Here is a 20986-nt window from a genome sequence, read left to right as displayed (position 1 = left end):
AGTTTGTGGGAGCAAGGATGACAGACCTGCTAGGAAGTAAGCTCGGGGTCTAACTCTGTGTATTAAATCTGTCCCGAGATGGAGACGAGGCAGGATTGGGACAGAGGCCACGTCTGCCCTTGACTTGTCCCATATAACCCCTTGTGAATTCAGAAGGAGTTATCTATGAGTAAGTATAAGGGTGGATGTGCATGAGCGAGTGAGAAAGAACTCAATCACCTGATGTGGGATTCCCATAGTGAGGTGTTGACTCATCTTTTTTTTTTTTTTTGTACGGAAAGCTATTTTCCAGCCTTAGGAACGCTGGTTCCAGTTTGGGAAGGCATCGAACCACTTACATGAAGTGCTTTTCCAAGGAGGTTTTTTTTTCCCCATAGTCAAGTCCTGTGTAAACTTGAAATGCTTTTGATTTAGTTAGGGAAGGTGGGGAGGAGGGGAAGTGAAGTAGTTTCAGGTGCTACTGTCTGTGCATAATATCTTGCACATGTGGACCCTGTTCTGTTGGTCCTTAGGCAATACCGTGATAAAAGAACAATACAAACACCTGCGCTTGGATCCACCTGCCAAGTTCTGTAGCTTTACACTCCCTTTTCTAGAACTTAAAAATAGGAAAGAGGAGGCAGGTTCTTTTTCTGTGCTTTGGTTGCTGTGCAAGATGCATTTTGAAACTGTAGTTCTACTTGTGTTGACAAAAAGAAATTGCTCTTTTTTTTTTTTTTTTTAAATTGTAAGGTACAATTGCATTTGTTTTGCACTTTCTGATCTTGAAAACAGAAGCTGGGTAGGACAGGTTGGCTCTAGCCAGCTCTGCCTCTGTAAGTACTGGAACCAGTTTAGTTGGGAGTAGGTCAGCAGGATGAAAGTTTTGTTTAAGATCCTTCACAACCACATCAGTATTTTTTTCTCTTAACTCTTGTGCTGGGTTTGTCAAGGTACAATACAGCTTAGCCCTTCAGGTACAACTGTTTTATCTTCAATATTTCAAAGTTATAAATAGATGATTGCAGCAGGTGGTGTCCTCTGCTAGTGATTTGCACATTATTAGTACCCAGGTACTCTTTAAAAATTGGCTTTCTTGTTGTGTGTTCTTGCTTTGTTAAATGGCAACTGACTGCTCAGCAACCATCTTGTTAAAATCTGAAATTGTCATTAAGACAAAAGAAATAAAACCAGAAGGGTATTTTTGGTTTATTTCTGTGCAGCCTCTATGTGAAGTATATTTTCTGTGCAATTTTATATGTATTAACAGAAGGCACAGGAAAGCTCCATACTGCTGGTTGATGGTTAAAATGTTATTTTAATTCTTTTAGATATTTTGGGCTTGATTTTAGCTCTGGTTTGTTAAAGCAGTTCCTCTGTGGTAATACTGGTAGATGTTTGGAAGGCTGCGGGCAAGATTTGTATCTCTGCTTGTACTGGATAGTACCTTGCGCTGTGAACGGCATCAAGAAAATAAAGTGGGCTTTTTGTGCAGCAAGGTAGTGCTCAGAGCAAATAAGGATATTGCAGTCTGGTCCACACGAAATGAGTTTGATGGTATCAATAAACAAGCTTCCTCTTGATACAAACCCCATCATTGTGTTTGGATTAACTTTCAGCCTCAGCAAAGGGGCTGAGTTGTTTGGGCAAGGACAATAAATGCATTCGTGCTGCTGAGATTGTTTCCTTTCAGCCATGGTGGAGAGCCTTTGCCTCCTTACCACTGCTGGGTGCTGAAGAAATCGTGAAATCAAGGGATGATGTGCTGTGTGTTTATAGTGTGTGTGTGGGGAAGCAATAAAAAAGGGGGATGATCCTGTGTTTCAGTTACTGTTTAACATGTATCTGCCTTTATACCCCTTCTTTTCTCCCTCAGATGCGAGAGCTGTGTGGAACTGCTGTTTGTGAGAGGGGCTGGGAATTGCCAGGAGTGCGATACCCCCCTGCGGAAGAGCAACTTCAGGGTACAGCTCTTTGAGGATCCTGCTGTGGACAAGGAAGTGGAAATTCGGAAGAAGGTGCTGAAAATGTGAGTGTCACCAGTTAAAAGAACAGAAAGTGGATGTATTTCATGGATCACCATGTGAAAAAATTGACTTACTCCTCTAGTAGCACAGAAGAGATATTTATTTCTTTTTAAAATGACGACTCATAAAACTTCACTCCATTTAACGTGGAAGTCTTTCAGAGAATCTGATTTTATGAAACAACTGAGGACTGAATTCTTAATTTAGTCTTGAGATTCCTGCTTAGTGTTAGAAGATGTTGGGTGTTTCTATGTGGCCTCCTTTGGCAAAGACTTGCCTCCTAAATGGAGATGATTAGATACTGAAGACTACAGCTGCTTTTGCTTTGAGGGAGTGAACATGGGAGTGGGGCAAGAAACAGGACCGTGATTGATTTGTTCCCTGGAGACTTGTTCTGAGAGTTGAAGGCCAGTTCCCTTCAAAATGAAAATGGACAAAAGAGAAGCTATGTTCACAGTATCTTCTACTTCACACAGCAATTGTTAGTGGAAATGCTTCCTTGCAAGCCTTGTGTTCCTAGTCTGTCGTGCAGATTTGAGAACTTTTGGAATTGAGATAAATGAGGTCTAAAATTGCATCTCCCTCCTTGTGGCCAAGTGACAACATTTTATAAGGAAAATGAATGAGCCAGTTGGTGTTTTGGTAGAAGAGGGTCTGATAGAACATAACAAACCTGGAGAGAGTTATGTATGCAAAAATGAACGTGCAGGTAAATTATAAGCTTGGCAGCCTTTATGTAAGACTTGGTACAATACTAAATGAATCTTGCGATATTGCTGAGATGTGGGGAAATTGCATCATTGAATACCAAGATGCTGATGTGGAAAGTAGTAATAATTTTGATGTTTGATTATAAAGTCTCCTGAAGTTAACAAAAGTCAAACTGGAATGAAGTCAGATTAGTTCACTAAACACGGAATGAAGTGTAGTTAGAACAGAAGACATTGTAAAATGCTTGGCCCACTTGGATTTGCCGGATTAGTTTTAGAATGTCCCTAAATTGGAATTTGGCCCGAGTTCTCAGGATTAGGTTTTATACTCCTGGGTGTCATGTATCTTGGCCCCCAGAGCAGGCAGAATCTTAGCTTGATATTTTCTTGGGAAGAAAGCCTGCATGTCTTGACTTTCAGAGGCTGTCCACGTTCTAGCCAGTTGTCGCTTCATCTTTGTACTTTTTCCAGCTATCAAGAGTTAGATAAATGAGTTCTGGAATGGCCTATCGATATGAAATAAGATAATTCCGTAGCATTTTCAGTTTGCTGCTGACATAAGCTTTCTGTTGGTGGCACAAAGCCAAACTCCCTTTTCTGATACTTCTAGAAAAGCTTTTTTTGTGGATGTTACTGTTGTCTCTCTTTGTTAATGGATTTCTTATGGTGAAGGGGGCTGGCTTGGAATTAGTATATCCTAACTTCTGTGCCCCTGTTTACCTGTAACCCTGGAAAAGGAATCTGCAAACAATAGGCAAAGATAGCACCGATTTATGCTAGGCTGCTTCCTTGCCTTTGCAACAAGCACTTTGTCTCCTTTTACAGATTCTGTACGTTGGTCAGTTGTGGGAGCCACAAAGCACACAGTGGCTAGAAATAGGTCAAAACTTAATATGCTTGCAGCAAGAGCCTTGTTGAGTTGAAATTGTGTCTTTGTCTATTATATAATTACTTGTTTCTCTTCTCCCAAAGATATAATAAAAGAGAGGATGACTTTCCCAGTCTAAGTGATTATAATGATTTCCTGGAAGAAATAGAAGAAATTGGTAAGTCTTAATGCTTGCATTTTTGATGTGCTGTACTCATGAGACCATAGGCTTTTACCTTCTGATTCAGCTGCCTGTGAGAATGTCTACGTTGAGTTTCTGTAGTAGGATTTATTATAGTATCAGATGTTTATCTACTTAGTTTTTTCTGTACATTTTTAATCATATTTGCTGAACTGTAGGACATCGTTAAGTAAAACATTTTATCTGCCAGAGGAAAAAATGTGATTCAAAGTGGAAGTAGTGCTTTATAGCTGGAAGAGAAAGTCTTACAGGGGACTGTCGGTGCTGCACTGGGAAGGATTAAACAGAAAGAGGAGAAATTGAAATTTTCATTATATGCCTCCATTAGCTTTATCTACCATGACAGAAGCCATATGGTGTCTTTCATCATTTTTGCTTCTGCAAGTACAGTAGTTGAAGCTGCTTTGAAGCTGATGACCTTACATACCTCTCTGGTAGCATTTTACGTTGCAGTGCAGAAGGAGAAGGTTTAGGAACAGACATTGATTTCTTTCTCTTTGGATTAGTTGAAGCAGAACTTTTGCCCTTGAGGAAGGGACTATGTTATCAACAGAGTTTATTTTCTTCTTAGTTAGGGTGACTTGTGATTTATGGTGGAGTGATGGATTTTGCTTAGAAAAACAAGGATGTGTTCAAAGGAGTGACTCCTAAATGGTTGGTTTCTTGGGTTTTATGAACTCTGAGGCTTTTCTTTTTTTTTGTCCTGGAGGAAGGAGAGGTGGCTTAAAACATGCAGGAGGGGCTGTGAGCGTGATTTAAAGGAAAACATAGAGATGCAATCCCCCTTTGGTTTCTGAAAGGAGTCCTTGCTCCTCTTTGCACTGTGGTGTTTTGTGGAAATGTAAACAATACACTTACTGCTGTGAGTAATGTATCATGTTTTTGTTGGCATCAGAAGGCTGAGGCTGGAGAGCTAAGTTGTGTGGCTGGGAAATACCAGGCACACTTGTACAGGTCCAAATATCTGGAGGAGACAATGTGGGTGTAGTTCTGTTTGTGTATTTTTTGGATGGTGCGGGGGAAGAAGGGAGGGAGCAGAAAGAATGGTTGCATCCTAGCCAGAGGATCCTGGAAGAATCTGTGTGCTCATGGAAAGGAAAACTGCTTTTTATTTATGTAGCATTAAATACAGGTTTCCCACTTACTGCTGTTGCAGACATTTTCAGCATCTGCAACAAGGGAGTTGAAGTTTTGCCTGAAATTGCTGTAACCTCATCAATTTGTGCAGAATATTATGATTCTCCAGCTTTTGGGATTAGGTTGTTAAATTTCAAATGATTCCCAGAGCCTGTGCTGCTAACTTGGGTTTAGAAGCAGCAGAAATCATGGCTGGTCTGTGTAACCTTGTGAAGAAGAGTGAATTTGTCAATAGTTTGTGCTGGCCCTGCAAAAATATAGTGAAGAAGCCAGTGGTCCTGAGCAGAGTTTTCCACCTGACAGTTGTGTGGTACGTAGTGATGGTGTGCCTTCTTCCAGTGGCTTTCTGTGCACGTTGTGTGTGGCGCGGTTGAACCATGTGCTAAAGGTGTCTTTGACTCTGCATGGTCACTACACATTTCACTGCTGAGAGTAGTTATTTCATTTTTTTTGTGTACATGAATTCCCTGCTCGTTTGTATGTGTGGAAAAACTAGGCTGCAGGAAAGGGAAGAAAGGGTGTAGTCGTGCAGAGCGAAGTTTTACCTTGTGGAGCCAGTGTACAGCAGGCTGGCAGTAGCTGGTGATGGTTGTTCAAGCTGCCAGGTTAGGAAGCTAGGGAGCAAAGAACTGGATTTCCCCTTTCTCTCCCTGCCCTGAATTTTCAGTTTTTCTTTGTGAGTGTCCAAGTGTAGCTTTACCTTTTTTTCATTTTGCTGATAAGTTTTGTTTTCTAAGTTGTTGTGGGTGATTCAATGAAGTAGTTGCTTGGCAGAGACAAAATGTAAACATCCTGTATAAGTATGCTTCATGTGATGCTGACACAATTTTGATAGTTTTTTCCAAATGTTTCAGGTAGGTCAGCTCCAACATTTGCAGCAATTGCCCTGTCTTACTCCATTGATGTGATGTATGACCTCACCTGAAACACATTTTCTCCCTTCATATCAGGATTGTTATACCTACAGATTTTTTCTATTTAAAGAAAGGAGTTGGGTGGTACAGCGAAAGTGTGAGAGGGGAAGGTCAAACAAACATTAGGGTAGTCACCTCTTAAGATTTCTATTATAAAAAACACATTTTTGAAGTGGTTTAGAATGTAGCTACTAAATAATGCTTTGGGCTGAAGTGTGTTATACAAGGCTTTAAATAGAAACCATATTTTAAAGCAAGTTTTCCCCAGAAGAAAAATCAGCTGGGCAATTTGAGAACATTGTAAACGCAGTTTGTTATCATTAACACTAGGAAGGAAAATAAAATGAAAGGGTTAAAACCTGCCTTTGGGAAAGGTGTGGACAACACCTATTGCAGTGAGTCAGGTCTACAAGAGGGGCAAGGTTAAACCTTAGGGTGTTGCTGCAGGTTACAAGCTCTGGACATCATGCACATTTTGCTTGCTCTCGCCCCCAAGGTTTTCTTCTCGCCCCCAGTATCTCCATAGCCAGTTTTCCCAAACCCGGTGTGTAAGCTCTCCGGAGCAGGGCCCGCCTCCTGGCAGGTACATACACCCTGCCTGGCACCATTCTCCTGAGACCTGAGTGAGGCCTCTAGGCGTTACCGCAACACAATTGTTATTAGTAATTATTGCTTTTTAAAACCAGTACATTCAACTTGGAATGAGGCTCCTGTATTTGTGCCCTTCGGATTCCTGCATCTCGTTACTCCTGTAAGACTTTATGCAATACCAGCTGCCTGGTGACTTGTCTTGCTCAGAATGTTTATCTTGCAAGCGATCCTTGGATAGAAAGGATTTTGGTATCTCTGATCACTTGTGGGTTGTGTTGTTGATTGTTTTGTGGTTTTTTTGCCTCTGTGTGTGTGCATGAGGATGGTATTACCGGTCCTGACAGTGGGAATAACCCACCTGGAATTTGGGCAGCTTTATCGAAGATCCATTTCAGTCATCTTCTCTGAACAAAGATTGCAATACCACACTGTTCCAGACAAAATGAGCTTTCTTAGGCTGATGGGGCTGAGTGATTTCAATAATTTATTACTATGCTAAGGTATTTTTCTGGAAAATTATTGACCCAATAAGAGGCAACTGAGGATAAACAGAAATAATTATTAATACTTAACTAGATTTTTTCTGGCTTAGCTGTGGGTTTTCTTTTGTTTCTGACAATTATTTTGTTATAATCACAGAAATGTTGGATGGAAGGGATCTGTTAAGATCTAATTCCCTCCCTGTCCCCTGCCCCCCCATCTCTTAAAGTACAGTAGCAGAGGGTGGCCCAGGCATCAAAAGCACCAACAGAAGGTGCCACAGCAGCTTCGGACTCCTTGGGCAGGCTGAGGATATGGTTGTGACCCCTTTCATAGCCCTCTGCCCAGAGCAGTTGCTCTTCTGCCATTCCTAGTCTCTAGCTGGTGATTTATGAAGATGATGGTCAAGGGGTTGTTTGTAGTAGGGTGGGAGGAATATTTTTAATAACAAATTAATACTTACTGATTTGAAAATTTTCAACTGGCTCATAACAGCAATGCAGATCAATCACTGTCAGCAGAGTAATCATTTGCTGTCTTACCAAAGAGCATATGTTCCTAATATTTGAATAGCAAATAGTTTTACATGGCAACATTACTATCTCTTAAGGAACTAGGAGGAAAAGTCTCAGAAAATTTGCAGTATCTTAGACTAAAACAGGGAGATCTTGATGGACTTCAAATCCTGCAATGGTGTGACATGCATTCGTACTGCTGCCTCTCTGGACAAATTGTTGTGCCATATAATTAAAATTTGTCTCTTTTTTTTTTTTTTTTCTTTCGTAACTAGGAAAATATTTTTTCTGTTTGTTGTAGAATTGCATAATGAATGTTGTTGTTTTGAAAAGCAGCGAGAGTCTCCCTGTAGAGGCTGAATTTCAGAAGTAAGGAGTTTTACCTAAATAGAATGAAATGTTTCAGAAAAACACAATAGTCTTCCTGTTATACTTCAACAGATGTCTCAAGGCAAGTCATTTTATAAACCAACCAATGTGAGATGGATAAGTAGATAAATAATTGTTGCATACAGAGCAGCTTCTGTTTCTTTTCCCTGAAGGGTTTCAGGCCTCTTGCATAGGCTTATGCTATATTTCAACATGGACAAAAATAAGTCTGGCTTCTCTTTGAAACCTTTTCAAACTAGCCATCTGCTTTGCCAGTCACGTTCAGATCTATACCAATATTTTTTCAGGGTAGGTGTAGCGTATGAGTTAGGGTTTTTTTAACTCTTTCTGGTTCTCCTAGTTTTATAACTTGTGTTGTTGTATTTAGAAGAATTATATTTAAAATAAATTTCTGGCCAAACCCAAAGTGGATCAAATAAAAAAAAATAGTGCATAGTCCCAGCTGTGTAAAGGGTATGATGTTGAGTATTGCTCACTGTGTGCTTTGATTTGATACTTCTTGTTTTTTAAATGCCAGATAAGTTGTGGAGGGGACAAGGGAGAAGAGAAAGAAATAATCTTAGTTATTTTTTGTGGCCTAGTGCCCCTTACAAAACGGACTTGTCAGCTGTAATTTGCGAGGACACAATGGCAAGTATTTGTCTTCTCTGAATATTGATGAAAAGACGTTTGAAGCTCATGAAAAATACATTAGAAAATATGTTGTAAGGTGTTTTGTCTGTCTGGTTGGCCAGTGATAATCACGCAGTGTCGAAGAGCATAGCTTGTTTTGTTGCTAGGTGGTTTATTGTAGGAGGGAAGATATTCTTTTCATTTATTAAAGGACAGCTGTTGACACTGATGTTGATATAGAGGACATTCAGGTCTTAATGCTGTTGCAGCAGAATTTAGCTCTTCAGTATTTTAAATCTTGAGATGTGGACAGCTTAGTGTTGAGGAGCAGATGCTGAGGACTAATGTTCCTTTTCAATGACTTTGAATTAATATTCAGTGGGAGAAATCTGGTCTGGTCTTTGACGGTGCTGGAAGTATGAATCTTTCTGATTGCTGGTGTCCTACCATGTCCCCAGGTGACATAGTAGAGCACGAGTGACAGAGCAGATTCAACATGGTGTGAGCAGATCTGACTGTGGTTTGCTTCCAGCCGCAGCAGGAAAACAGAAGGGGAAATAAACCATCTTTCAGCTTGTTGGGAGCGGAGCAGTGGGCATTTAAGGTGGCTATGCATACTGGAGATTTCTTGAACACTAATGCAGAAACATATATCTTGCATGGAAATGTTACTTGATATCAAGAAGAAAAATTAAGCCGCTTGTGAAGGTAGTTCTAAATAAAAGCAGGCATCTGCATATGTCTAAAAATTTGCCTGCTGTCCCCAGTATGAATTTTAAATATGACAGTTTTTGTTTTACAAACCTGGGTTGTGATTAGTTGAACCCATTAAAGATAACTGAGAAAGGAGAAAAAAAAACCTCTGAATTTTTCAAGCAGCAATAGTTGCAAAACCTACATCAGCTTATTGCTGGATTATTTTTAGAGAAGTACCCAAGATGTTTAGGAGCCCAAAGTCATTTGGCATCTCATCTTGCTCCTCCTCTTGCACCTGAAGGTGGCATCTGGGTATCCTGTTAGCACAGCATGTCTCATATGCTATTCTTTTTTTGTGTCGTCATTGAAGAGTTCAGGGAGGTGGTGTGTGGATTTAAGTTGTAGGAAGTGCTGACATTCCCATGCAGCTGCTGTTGTTGCAGAGCCCTGGTCTGATTGCATGCCAGCATTTTCACGTGACAATTCTTCTCTGCCATAATACTCAAATATTAAGCTGCTTGTCAGCAGGGAATCTGAGCTGGGAAGTTGGAGGTCAAATCTCCACTGAAATACTAAAAATACAGACCAAAATAATGTGTTTTATTAAGGAAATGCTGCTATGACCAGAAAGCATACATATGTTGCAATAGGAAACTGTAAAATGTTGTTATGCCTTTTGGAGAGAAAAAAATTCAATACATTTGACATGGGTAAGTTGCTTCCAAAACCAAGAGCTGAACTTTGAAGGGCTTGTTTGGGTTATAGCGGTGCCCAGAAGTTCCACCTGAGGTGAGATCAAGAGTACAGAGCTGCATGTAGCTACAGTAAGGAGACACAGCAGACTATTCATAGGAGAAAGGAAGCTTTACTCTCCTGCTCCTGGTTCTGCAAGTGGGAGACCTCCAGCGTAGAGGCCCAGCGATCTGCCCAGGAACAGCAGCAAAGTTGGAAGTTGAACCCAGGTTTTGATTCCCAGTCAAATGCTTAAGCCACAAAACCTGCCTGCATGTTGGATCACTTCCGAAGTGAGAATGGTGGGGTCAGGGTGGAAGAGTTCAGCTGATTTAGGAGCCAGGCTGAATTAAAATGTCGCTCCTCTTGATATTGCTCATTATTTGTAGGAGAAAAAAAATTAAATGCGACGTTTTGTTTAAGGTTAGGAATTTGTTCAGCTGTATCTTGCCTAGCCCTTTTTGCTGCCGTTCAAGGAAGGACTGAATACTGTTGATAAGAATATGACGATGTGGTGTGGTTCAGTACTCCTGGAAAGAGAGTGTTCCTGTTCTCATCTGGACATTTCTGTTCTGCTTCCCTTGCACTGCCAGTGGCAGCTGCCTGACTGCTTTGTTGAGGCAGTTCAGGTTAGTGGAGGGTTTCTGTTAGTGCTGCAGAGCACCCAGGGAGTCCTGGAGTTAGAGCCGGGGAAAGGGCCAGACCTGTGGCTGGGAGGAGGGAGGTAAGAGGAGCACTGGCCCTTTGGGCAGTAGTGAACTGCTATATAGGTGGGTCTGTAGAACTGAGCTGTACCCCATAACTCCAGCATTTTGGACTTCCCCTGTGTTGTCCCCTTTTGCTCCCTGCTTTGATTTCTTGCTGTTTCCTTTGCTACTCTCAGCTGGTTTGCCAGTCTAGTCTATTGGTAGTTTGGTTTACCTAGAACCCTCGTAAAAGCTCATTTCTGCCATTTTACCTGTGGAAAGGATGAAAGAAGGGATATAATTTTCACAAACACTCCATTTCTCTCTATCAGCCTTCCACAAGTGACTTGGCAGTGCTGCACATGCCCAGGGTTCATTTCGCGCAATCACTTGAGAACCTAGGAAGAGAGAGCTGAACCAAAACCTTCCAAGTTTTGTGCTGGCGTTTCCATGAGAACCTCCTTCCCTTCTTTAGGGCTTGACTTAGAGCAGTCACTCTGCCCTTGTTCGCTTGCAAAGGATTTATCAGTGGCAGTGCAAATTTCTCTGCTGCTCTTGTAAATTTACTGTAGCCATGTGACAAAGCTCTTTGAGTCTTTGAGTGCTCTACCTTGGCAGTCTTCAATAGCTTTAAGGCCATGGGCATGAGCTCAGCATCCACTCTGGATGATGATCACCAACTGTCTTCCCGGTGATAATGGCTTTCAGTTGGAATTCACTTGACCCACAATTGAACCAGTGACCTAGAGGTGAAAGGCTCAGGCATTGTATCAAATTATTAATCATCTCCATACCATCTGCATCTTTCAAGCTGTTGATTATAGAAACTGTTCGGTTTCTTGAGGTGTCCGCTGTGCCATGTGTAGATAACTGGGAACATTGTGCTAAACTGCAGAGCTTGCTGGCCGACCCTGCTTACTCATAATTAATTACGTGAGATATAGTTTGTGACTATCGAGAGACGTCAGAAGAATGTCATTTAACCTATTAATCTGGATGCATCTGCAGGTTCCTCATAATAAATGTAATTGTACATTGGTGCCTTTTAAGTTGTCAAGTCATGTGAAATTTTTGTTTACCTGAGATTTCAAACAGTCTCTGTAGTCTTTGTGTAATAGATAATCTTATGAAATGGAATGACTTGATTTCTAACCTTGTCTTAATATGTATATGTTTAGTCTAATGTAATTTTACAGGAATTAGCTGTGACTGCTACTTGAGAAGGTCAATATTTTACAAATAATATTATTATTATTCATGTGTATCATTATCAGTATCACAAAATAGGATGCAAGACTCAAATTTTCATCTCCTGCAGATGTATAAACCTAAAAACTCCTCTGGCTTCTGTTGAAGTTTGAAGTGATTTATCAGATTGTGTCTTTCTTTAAAGGGCATATTTAAATAAATTCTGTTATTGCAATGTATATATCATCGAGAGTAGAATTTCTTTGTCATAGTTATGCATGATGACCTAATACTTTTGCTTTCTGTCTTTTACTGTTTTTATGTAGTATTTAACTTGACCAACAATGTGGATGTGGAGAACACCAAAAAGAAAATGGAGCTGTACCAGAAGGATAACAAAGAAGTCATTCAGAAAAATAAGATAAAACTGGTTAGTTAACTTCTCTCCCCTACAATTTTTATTCATTAGTTAAAGAATTAAAGGATTTTAGAAGTGGAATACTTTCTGTAATGTCTTAAGACAAAGCTGAAGGCACTATGCAGATTTCACTTTATATTCAAAAACCATAGTGTGCTAATGCTCTGTGATACTGATATTTAGTGCTATGTAAAGGGATTAAATTGATAGTTGAAATGGAGTTATGCTTTATTTTGGGAAGGGCTTGAAAAGAGGGACAGGCAGTAAAGTCAGTGTCTAATACATCACCACTGAATGCATGCTGGCAGTGTCATTGGACAATATCCAGGAGAGACGAAGTTCATTCCTATACCAGGACAATCGTTCCTTTCTCATTCGAACAAAAAAAAGAATCCAGACACAGACATTACGAAGCTCCCGGGAGAGAGCTGTATAATTGAGGGAAAGCACAGGTCTGGTTTATGCAAAATTTAAAATGAAAGATGTTGAAACAAACATGAAAACTTTTGTTCAAGAGCTGATAATAACATCGGGAGTATTGTATACATGATCTGTATGCAAAACACGTGGTTCTTTGAAGATTCATTCATTAAAATATGGCTTAGATGTCATTTTGTTCTTTAAAAATAAACTTGCAAGCATTTCTTTCTGTAAGAAGTTTAATCTGTTAAGTATTTTTTCAGTATAAAAATACACATTATCAGTTCTCGAAGGAAAATGTCTGCCCAGAGTGTGACATAACAGGGTTTTGTGTTTGTATTCCCGCTACACTAAGGACTTGCTTTCAAATCCGTAGGGGTGAAATCCTCGCTCCCCTGAAGTCTGTGGCAAAACTCCCAGTGATTTCTTTAGCTCTAGGATTTCACAGGAGGAGATTGGAATCTGAAAAATGTTTGTTTGAACCTCTTCCTTTTAAAGGCGAGGAAATTTCCCTAGGGGTCCATCTCTGATCTGTTATCCTGTCTCTGACACTGTGCAATATCCTATGCTTCAGAGCTTGAAGAGCCCTGCCAAATCTTTGGCTGCATGTCTTATTTTACAATGTAGGTGCAACCTCTAGGGTCACTGTGAGAATAGTGTGCCTTGCCTGCAGCCCACCTTCTATTTACATACGTGACTCGCAGACAGCCTGTGCACTAGCTGTGTGATCATACCAAGTGGCACAGCAATACTCTGTACCCACCCCAGCCCCCTGGGCCTTCTGTTTTCTGTACTGTGTGGTCTTGCTGGGCTAGAGGCTGTCTCGTGGAAGCTGGGCAAGCCTGCGTGAATCCAGATTTACTGGAGATCTGGAGAGATTTATTTTTTATTTATTTTTCAACATTTGAAACATTCAACATTGAAACATAATAGTAGACTTGACACAGTTGCTATTACAAAAACTGCATGATCTTGTTCATAAATTTACCCCCTCCCAAAAGCTGAAAGGGTGCTTTCTCTCTCTAGCTCTTTTTGATAGGTTTTGGAATGTCTTTACTCCCTAAATGGTAAAAGGTGTCCTAATTTCTTGCCTAAACTTCTGATGGCCAGTCATTGCCCCTTCATTCTTGGATGGACATGAATTTTTCTGTGCACTGTAATAGGTTGTTTCTGAGGAATATTGATATTCTCTGTGCCTCTTGGTCTTTTTCTTTCCCTTTGCTTGTTCTAGTTTGAATTTGTGTTTGGCAAGCAGAAGGGACCAGAATTGTATGCAATGTTGCACCTCAGACCTAAACAGCCTCTTATAAAAGAAGATTATTTTCCCATCTCTGCTGGAAATATGTTGATGAGACTGTTCTCCTCTTGTAGCACTGTCATGTGGGAGGTTCAAAATCACTAGTGGTCGAGTAGTACATCATGTTTCCTCCTCTTTGGTTTCTAACTGATGAATTAATGTCTCCAAATCTGTGGCCACTTAAATTATTTTAATCTCACTTCTGCTCATTCTGTCCTCCTGAGTATGTAATTCTTTCTTACAAAATATTAAGTTGCTGAACCAGTCACCTCAGGATTTGAATAACTTCTTGTTCTTCTGTCAATACAAGCCATATTTTTCATCTTTGTAGCTGGTTCCTAATGATCTTGCTAGTCATGTACTAACCCATCTGTTAGGTCTGTAGATTTGATGCAGGACCGTGCAGAGCAAAAGTTTAAGTAGACAGATTTGGATAAAAAGGTAAAGAATTCAGAGAGAAGGGGTTCTTGTTGTTACATATATAAAAAGTACATATAAATATATATATACACACATAAATCAATTTATAAAGCCTTACACTGAGTGGACTGCAATTTTCCCAAATGTGCCTTCTTCCTTAAATGTCTGCTATTCTCCAGTCATAGGGTAACTTGTTTTGTTTGGTCTTCCTTTCGGAAAGAATTTGATCTGACTTGTGATAATTCTTCGTTTTCCCTGTAGTCTGATCTGGTTGAGGTTTGTATATCAGATTACTTATTTCTAACTATAATTTTTTCTGGTCTGGTTCTTCAGACTAAGTCTGTTAGCGCTTCCCTACAAATTTTCTGTTTCAGTGCAAATTCCGGGCACTCTTTAGACATAAATGTGGAAGAGGCTTGGAATGTCTTAAACACCCTGAGCTCTTCAGTTCTGTTGACTGAACTAATTGGATCCCTTAATTCTCAGAAATAACCTCAATTAGCAACTTGGGGGATTACTTGTTTTGTTTGTTTCCTTTCACTAAATGCAAAGAGAATCCAGTTTCAGGTGGTCACCGGTTGGTGACCGGCTTTTTATGGGCATCACTGCCAGTTACGAAAAGCTTCTATTGACTTGGTGGCAGGTGATGGGATATGTCAGCTCTTGCATCCAGGAGAAACTGGGTCTCACTGGGACCCACTGGCTTGATCTGCCTGGTTAAGGGTGTTTTTCAGCGTATTCTGGCCTATATCAGGTAGCTACGCTTTATGATATGACTTTATGATAAGAACAAATTTCACAAAGCTCCTAGTTGCAGTGGTGTTTCGCTGACACTGCTTCCATCGATAAATCATCCATTTAAGTCTTCTAAAATTTTAATTATCTCAGTGTTTTTACTGAATGTCCCTTTGCTTTGGTATTTTTGGTAATTTTTCATCTCATGTCGCATGACTGCAATCCAGGTTATAGGAAAAATTCCTCATTTTCTGGGAATGTGACACTTTTACAGTTGATGCTTAAATATGTTTTAGCTTATAAAGCTTCTCTATTAATAGTCACTGAATTGTATTTTCTTATTTTTTTCTACACCACTGATAAGCGCACAGTGTACTTTGCACAGTAGGTGCAGCTGATGGTGGGGGGTGAGCAGGAACAGCGTTGTGGGATTTTACTTTGGGTCACCCCACTTACATCACTTGAGAAGTAGGGTGTGTGGGAGCAAAGAGGGTTTCATTTTAGGGTGAAGGTGTAAGGAAAACCCATTGTCGTCCTCTAACATCTTAAAGAGCCAAGATCCAGGTGGTTACTTCCTCCTGCAGAGAGCAGCAAGGAAAAAAAAAAATCCAGCTTTGCACTGGACAGTAAGGAGAGGTAGAATCATCATCCATAATCACCTTAAAATTCTACCTGAAAATTATACCTTAAAAAGTAAAATTTGGCTGCTTTCCTGTTGCTTGGTCTGTCCTAAGTCCTTTGGTAGGCAGTAGAGCTGTGAGTGACCTCTGTCCACTCAAGAAGGAAGATTGCTATGAGTCTTTCTAATTTCCATTTCAGACGCGGGAGCAGGAAGAGCTGGAGGAAGCTTTAGAGGTAGAGCGACAGGAAAATGAACAAAGGCGACAGCTCATACAGAAGGAAGAACAGCTCCAACAGATGATAAAAAGGAAAAAAAAACAGGCACTCTTGGATGATCTGGTGAGTACCGAAACCAGAGGTTTTGAACGATCAGTAGCAGAGCAAACAGCAAGTACATTGACCTTCATCTCTGCTGTGGTTAACTGTAGAATTAGCACAGCTGCCCCTTTCTGTTTCCTTGTCTTGCGTGTTTTGTGTGGCTGTTCTCTCACCTGTCATTCATTTTGGTGTTACAAACAGCTCTGGTTTTGGTGAGCTAAGGGCTGGAGGAACAGTGCTTCTGGGATTCCTAGACTTAACTGGACTCACTGTCCAGAATATCCAGTGCTGGTTAGAAAATAATTCTAGGAAAGCGTTCTTGGCTGTTTCAGCACAGAATGAATCCTGGGTAGGATTCTAGCAAAGAATCCAACAGAAGGTTTTCTGAGTATTTGGAGAAGGCTATTTTCCAGGTTCTACCTTTTTTTGATTTTTTTTTTTGTTCATTTCTTTTCCTAGTGATTCCATTGAAAGCTCTCTTCCTGTTGCATGTGGAGGTATATTTCAGAAATTGCTTTAGTGAGTCCAGCCACTCTGCCAGTTTACTTATTAGATGACATTTGATTGCATATCTGAAGAAGAGCTAGTATGAAAGTCTAGATTTTTATTTAATTAATTGACGATATGAAAGCCACAGGCTTTGATTGTGACCGAGGATGGCTTGCATTAGCATAGGTGATACAGTGACTGCTCCACCTTGAACCTGGTGAATGATGGGTGAGGTTCTGTCGTGTCTGAGGCCATGTACCTGCTTGTTTTGCCTTCAGCTGGTAACAGCTGCATCTGCTTTGGTGCATGGCTGATTGTGCAATTTGTGAGGGGCTACAGAGGAGCTACTGAATTGGTGCAGCCATAATGTGAACTCTTACCACTGTTGGCTTGCTAAGCAGTCCTGAATAGTGGTTGACAATCTGGTGTTTGGAAGCAAAATGGTGTTCAGGAGCTACTTCATGAGCTGAGCTGTCTCTGCAATGGGGAGATGGTGGAGAACAGGGGACAGTTACCTCATGATTTAAATGAGAATTTCTCTCTTCAGTTTATCTTACATTAACACAGCGTTAATTCCTGCTTTGTATTCTCAGTTCTTATTCAAGATACAGATGCTTTTCTACTTTTCCTGGAAAAGCAGTGTTCCTCTTTGAACCAGTACAGAAGGCACTGACACGAAGAGAGAGCATCCATGTAAAATTTAAGAGTTTCAGGACCTCCTCAAGAGCTGATTCTTTCTAAGCCAGGAGTCCTGGCAACCTGTCATTGGTTCAGAAAGATTATTTGAAGATCCCTCAAGCCTGTAACTTTGCATCCAGCAGTCTCTGTTCACTTTAAGGGTAAAAGTGCTTAAAATCCACACAATTAGGAATAGCTTGAGTACTGGATCAATTAATAAAAATTCTACTATGAACTGGAATGTAATGGCTCAGAATAGGGATTTTGAACTGGTTTCCACCTTATTATTTCAGTTCTGTTCTAAAATGCAGTCTTAACTAGAGACCAGTGGTGGTGTGTATTTGTTTTTTATTTTTTTTTCACAGCAGTTGGTTTTACTGGAAACCTACTTCACCAGATGGCTTGCAGAAAGAATGGTTATAAATAATTCTTAAAACGTGACCAAAATAGGTGGTTTTAACTGATTGCCTATGTATTGCTATTAAAACATATCTTAATATTCTAAAAACAACAGGTGATTTTTAAAGGCTGAGGAAGGAAACTTGTCAATTTTAAGTTGTGTCCCTGTTTATGAATGGGCACTATCAACTTTAAATTTCAGCCAAAACTTGTTTTATATTACTAAAGGTTTGTAAAACCAGCACTGAAGTGTTTGTATAATGACTTACAAAGTTTCTGGAAAACCAGCAGGTGTTAAACAAATAAACAGTTCTTATGCTCTCTGAAATCCCTCTAATGCTGTGCTGCAAATCTGAAAATGAAGCTGATCATAACTAAAACTTAATTGAGAAATGCAGCAAAAGCAAGCACAAGCGCTAGCAGTGTAACGAATTACATGAAAAAAGAATCTTGTATCTATGGTTGCTGGTACTGTGCTAAACCAACAAGCATTAAGTTCGGCTACAGTAATACCAGTGACAAAATGACTGACTCAGCAGGATTGGGAGTGTAGTGGAAGGTGGGAAGCTGTTGTGGTTTGAAGCTGACACTCCCAAACACTGGTTTTGAATTGTCTCTTTTGGATGTGTCACCTGGCATCGGGAACCTACAGCCCGCTTGACCTAAGTCTTGGTCATTTTTTTGGTCTTTCCTCTTCCAAGAAGAGAATTTTACCTTTGCTTAAATCCTAACGACCGAGGAGCTTCGCAGTTTCTTTTATGTATTATTTGTGATACTATCATATTGAGTAAAGGTCTCGGTTGTTTACAAGAGTGAATGAGAATACTGTCCTGTCTTTGAAGAGCTTAAAGTTTAGATAGTCCAGAGGCAGGGAAAAGGCACAGAAATGCTTGATATTTAAAATGTTGTGCAGGAGGCTCTGGTTCCTGGTCAGCCTGAGGAGCTCAGTGCCTCATGCAGAAAGGACCAGCCCTTGTTGTGGTGGTGTGGGTTTTTGTTTTTTGTTTTTTTTTTTTAAATTAACCTTCTTGGCTTGGATAGTCAGGGTGGAGTAAAATATGAAAACACTTCCTTTATTTACTGTATAAACTCTCTCACCTGTGTAGAGAGGATTATCGACCTGCTCTTAGATGTCTTCTGTGTTGTGGGACTTGCCCTGACCTCTTCCAGAGCCCATACTGCCCAGGCATGAGCAAAATGATGTTGCAGCTTGTGGCGAAGAAGCAGTTTTTCCCTGAGCCATGGCATAGCTTGGAGTCAATCAAAGGGCAAGGTGCCTTAGAGACATTGGGTGTCCTCACTTTTACCAGAACCTCAGGGTTCTTGAGACAATTCTTTCAGAAATTTTTGTATATATCTAGCTTTGTTCATACTGTTTGTTTTCCCATACAGAAAATTGCTAGTATGCGTAAATGCTTACAGGATTGGACCTTTCACGTGTGTTAATAGTTAACAGAAGGGCTAAGTGCGTATTAAAAAGGACAAACAATCATGGACATGGTGGCTTGCTGGCACGATGTGGGTTTCCCACAGTTGTGTAATCTGGTTACCGGTCATTGTGCGAACTCTTGAGAGGTTGGTACAAAAATTTACTTCCGTCAGTTGCTGTGTGAGAAATGCAGTGAACGTTTAAGGAATATGACAAAACAAATCGGAGAATATTTCCCACTCTTCCCATTTCCCCCAGCATATTGAATCTGATGATTGAAAGTATCCAACATCCTTAAACTCTGCTGACAGCATGTGCGGCTGCTTGGTGGTTACAGTCATGTACAACACTTTGAAGATGCAGACTGTGAACTAGTGCATTTGTGGTCCAAATTTTCTCCCAGATGTACAGAAATTAGATGTTTCTTATAATTGCAGTTCAGGTTTTTAACCTCTTTCCTCCCAGTTAATCACGGACACGTGAGTAGGATCCTGTGCCTTAGTTTTGTGACTTATTTGTGACTCTGGACCAGATCTCATCATGTGAGATTTTTATGCTTTTAGCACTTGTGGTCTAGTTTTAGGATAACGTGACTGTAACAAAAAATAGACAAGAAAGAGGACTGGAGAGGGATGTGAAAAGTCAGTGCACAACATGACTGTTCTTCATGGTCACCTCAGAAGATTTGTATAGGATACCATGAGCCTGCCAGGCATCTCACAGCATTAAAAACTTCCACATTCTTACCCTGAACTGTTACAAGTGAAATATAACAGTACAGTTTATTAAAGTTTCTTTGGTTTTATGGGTAACAAATATGCATTGTAGGTCAATATTTGCTTGGTTCCGTCAAACAAGTTTATAAAATACTGCACTGGAGCTGTCTGGGAAGAATCTGTCTGAACTTCTTCCCTGCTCTCAGCTTTGCAGTCCTTCTAGCTAGGAAGTCTTGAGGATTTCAGTGTGCATGTGGATAGTCACATTAGTTTATTAGAAAATTACTTGGCTGGTAATTTTCTGACTCTCTCAAGAATGTAGTACATATGTCTGTGTTAATAATCATTCTGTTATAGAATCGTTCTGTTCAGAGAGTTGAAGTAGTTCATTTGCTTAACTATTCATTTTATTACTTTTTATATATTTTTTTTTAAATTGGCTGGCTTCCCTAAAAATAAGTTGGTGAAGGAGAAAATAAATATGCTGTTGGTTGCACTTACAATAGTGCCATTGTGCAAAGCAGAGCAAGGATCATTTCCAAACGGCCTCAGGTGAAATCTAATGGGAAACAATTTCAAACTGGTCTGAGTTCAGTGGTAGAAAGAATGCGTCTTAGATAAACATCTGATCCAAGTTATACCTCTTGGTATTATTTCTTCTCTGATTAAGTTCTAATTTTTTTTTTATTTTAATAAATATAGTTGCGTTGGCTAGTTGGAATAAGGAGCCTGTTATATTGTCTTTAATGTGGATTCTATAAAAATGGTTGTTTGCAGGTTGCTCTGATTTATGGGGTTGCTGCAGCTTTTTCTTATTACTGAAAATGATCGTTTTCTGTAAACTGTTTCTCATGGAGAGGATACTTGGCATTATGCTGCTCCGCTAGTGATGGCCTTTCAGACACAGCTTGCAGTTTTGAAGAATATGCAGTGTTAATTAAGATTGGTTTTGTTTTAGCATTTAAATTTGTTCCTCATATTCACAGGAGAGCTCCAGTCTTCCTGCTTCACTGCTATTAGCTCAGCATAAGGACAGATCTACTCAGCTAGAAATGCAACTGGAAAAACCCAAACCTGTCAAACCAGTCACGTTTTCCACTGGCATCAAAATGGTAAGACTTGCTTGTCGTTTTTTTTTTTTTTTTTTTTTTTTTTTTTTATGCCTTTCAGAAGGCTGAGGATTTCCTCGTATGAAATTTAGGTGATTTAAACCTGAGTTGCATATTCTGTGAAATAGTGTTCTCTTCCAATTAAGTAAGTAATTAGGAATTCATGTAAGAATTCCATCATTCTGCTAGTTGTAATATATGAAATATTTT

General features: G+C 40.0%; 1 protein-coding gene across 1 annotated transcript in view; it reads left to right on the top strand.

Moving 5' to 3' along the window:
- Window positions 1–1855: 1855 nt before the first annotated feature.
- The window catches only part of MNAT1 (MNAT CDK-activating kinase assembly factor 1), a gene marked incomplete at its 5' end in the record, with an annotated part of 83405 nt that continues 64274 nt past the window's right edge, over window positions 1856–20986 (top strand). The window contains 5 exons of the mRNA XM_010081853.1: window positions 1856–2008; window positions 3689–3762; window positions 12054–12157; window positions 15837–15977; window positions 20654–20779. Of these exons, the coding sequence (XP_010080155.1) occupies window positions 1856–2008; window positions 3689–3762; window positions 12054–12157; window positions 15837–15977; window positions 20654–20779 (598 nt within the window). The remainder of the gene's footprint in view (window positions 2009–3688; window positions 3763–12053; window positions 12158–15836; window positions 15978–20653; window positions 20780–20986) is intronic.

This window comes from Pterocles gutturalis, unplaced genomic scaffold, assembly GCF_000699245.1.
Source record: "Pterocles gutturalis isolate BGI_N339 unplaced genomic scaffold, ASM69924v1 scaffold1939, whole genome shotgun sequence".
Taxonomy (NCBI): Eukaryota; Metazoa; Chordata; class Aves; order Pterocliformes; family Pteroclidae; genus Pterocles; species Pterocles gutturalis.
Note: the sequence above shows the minus strand (reverse complement) of the source record. Positions and strands in the feature narration are given on the sequence as shown.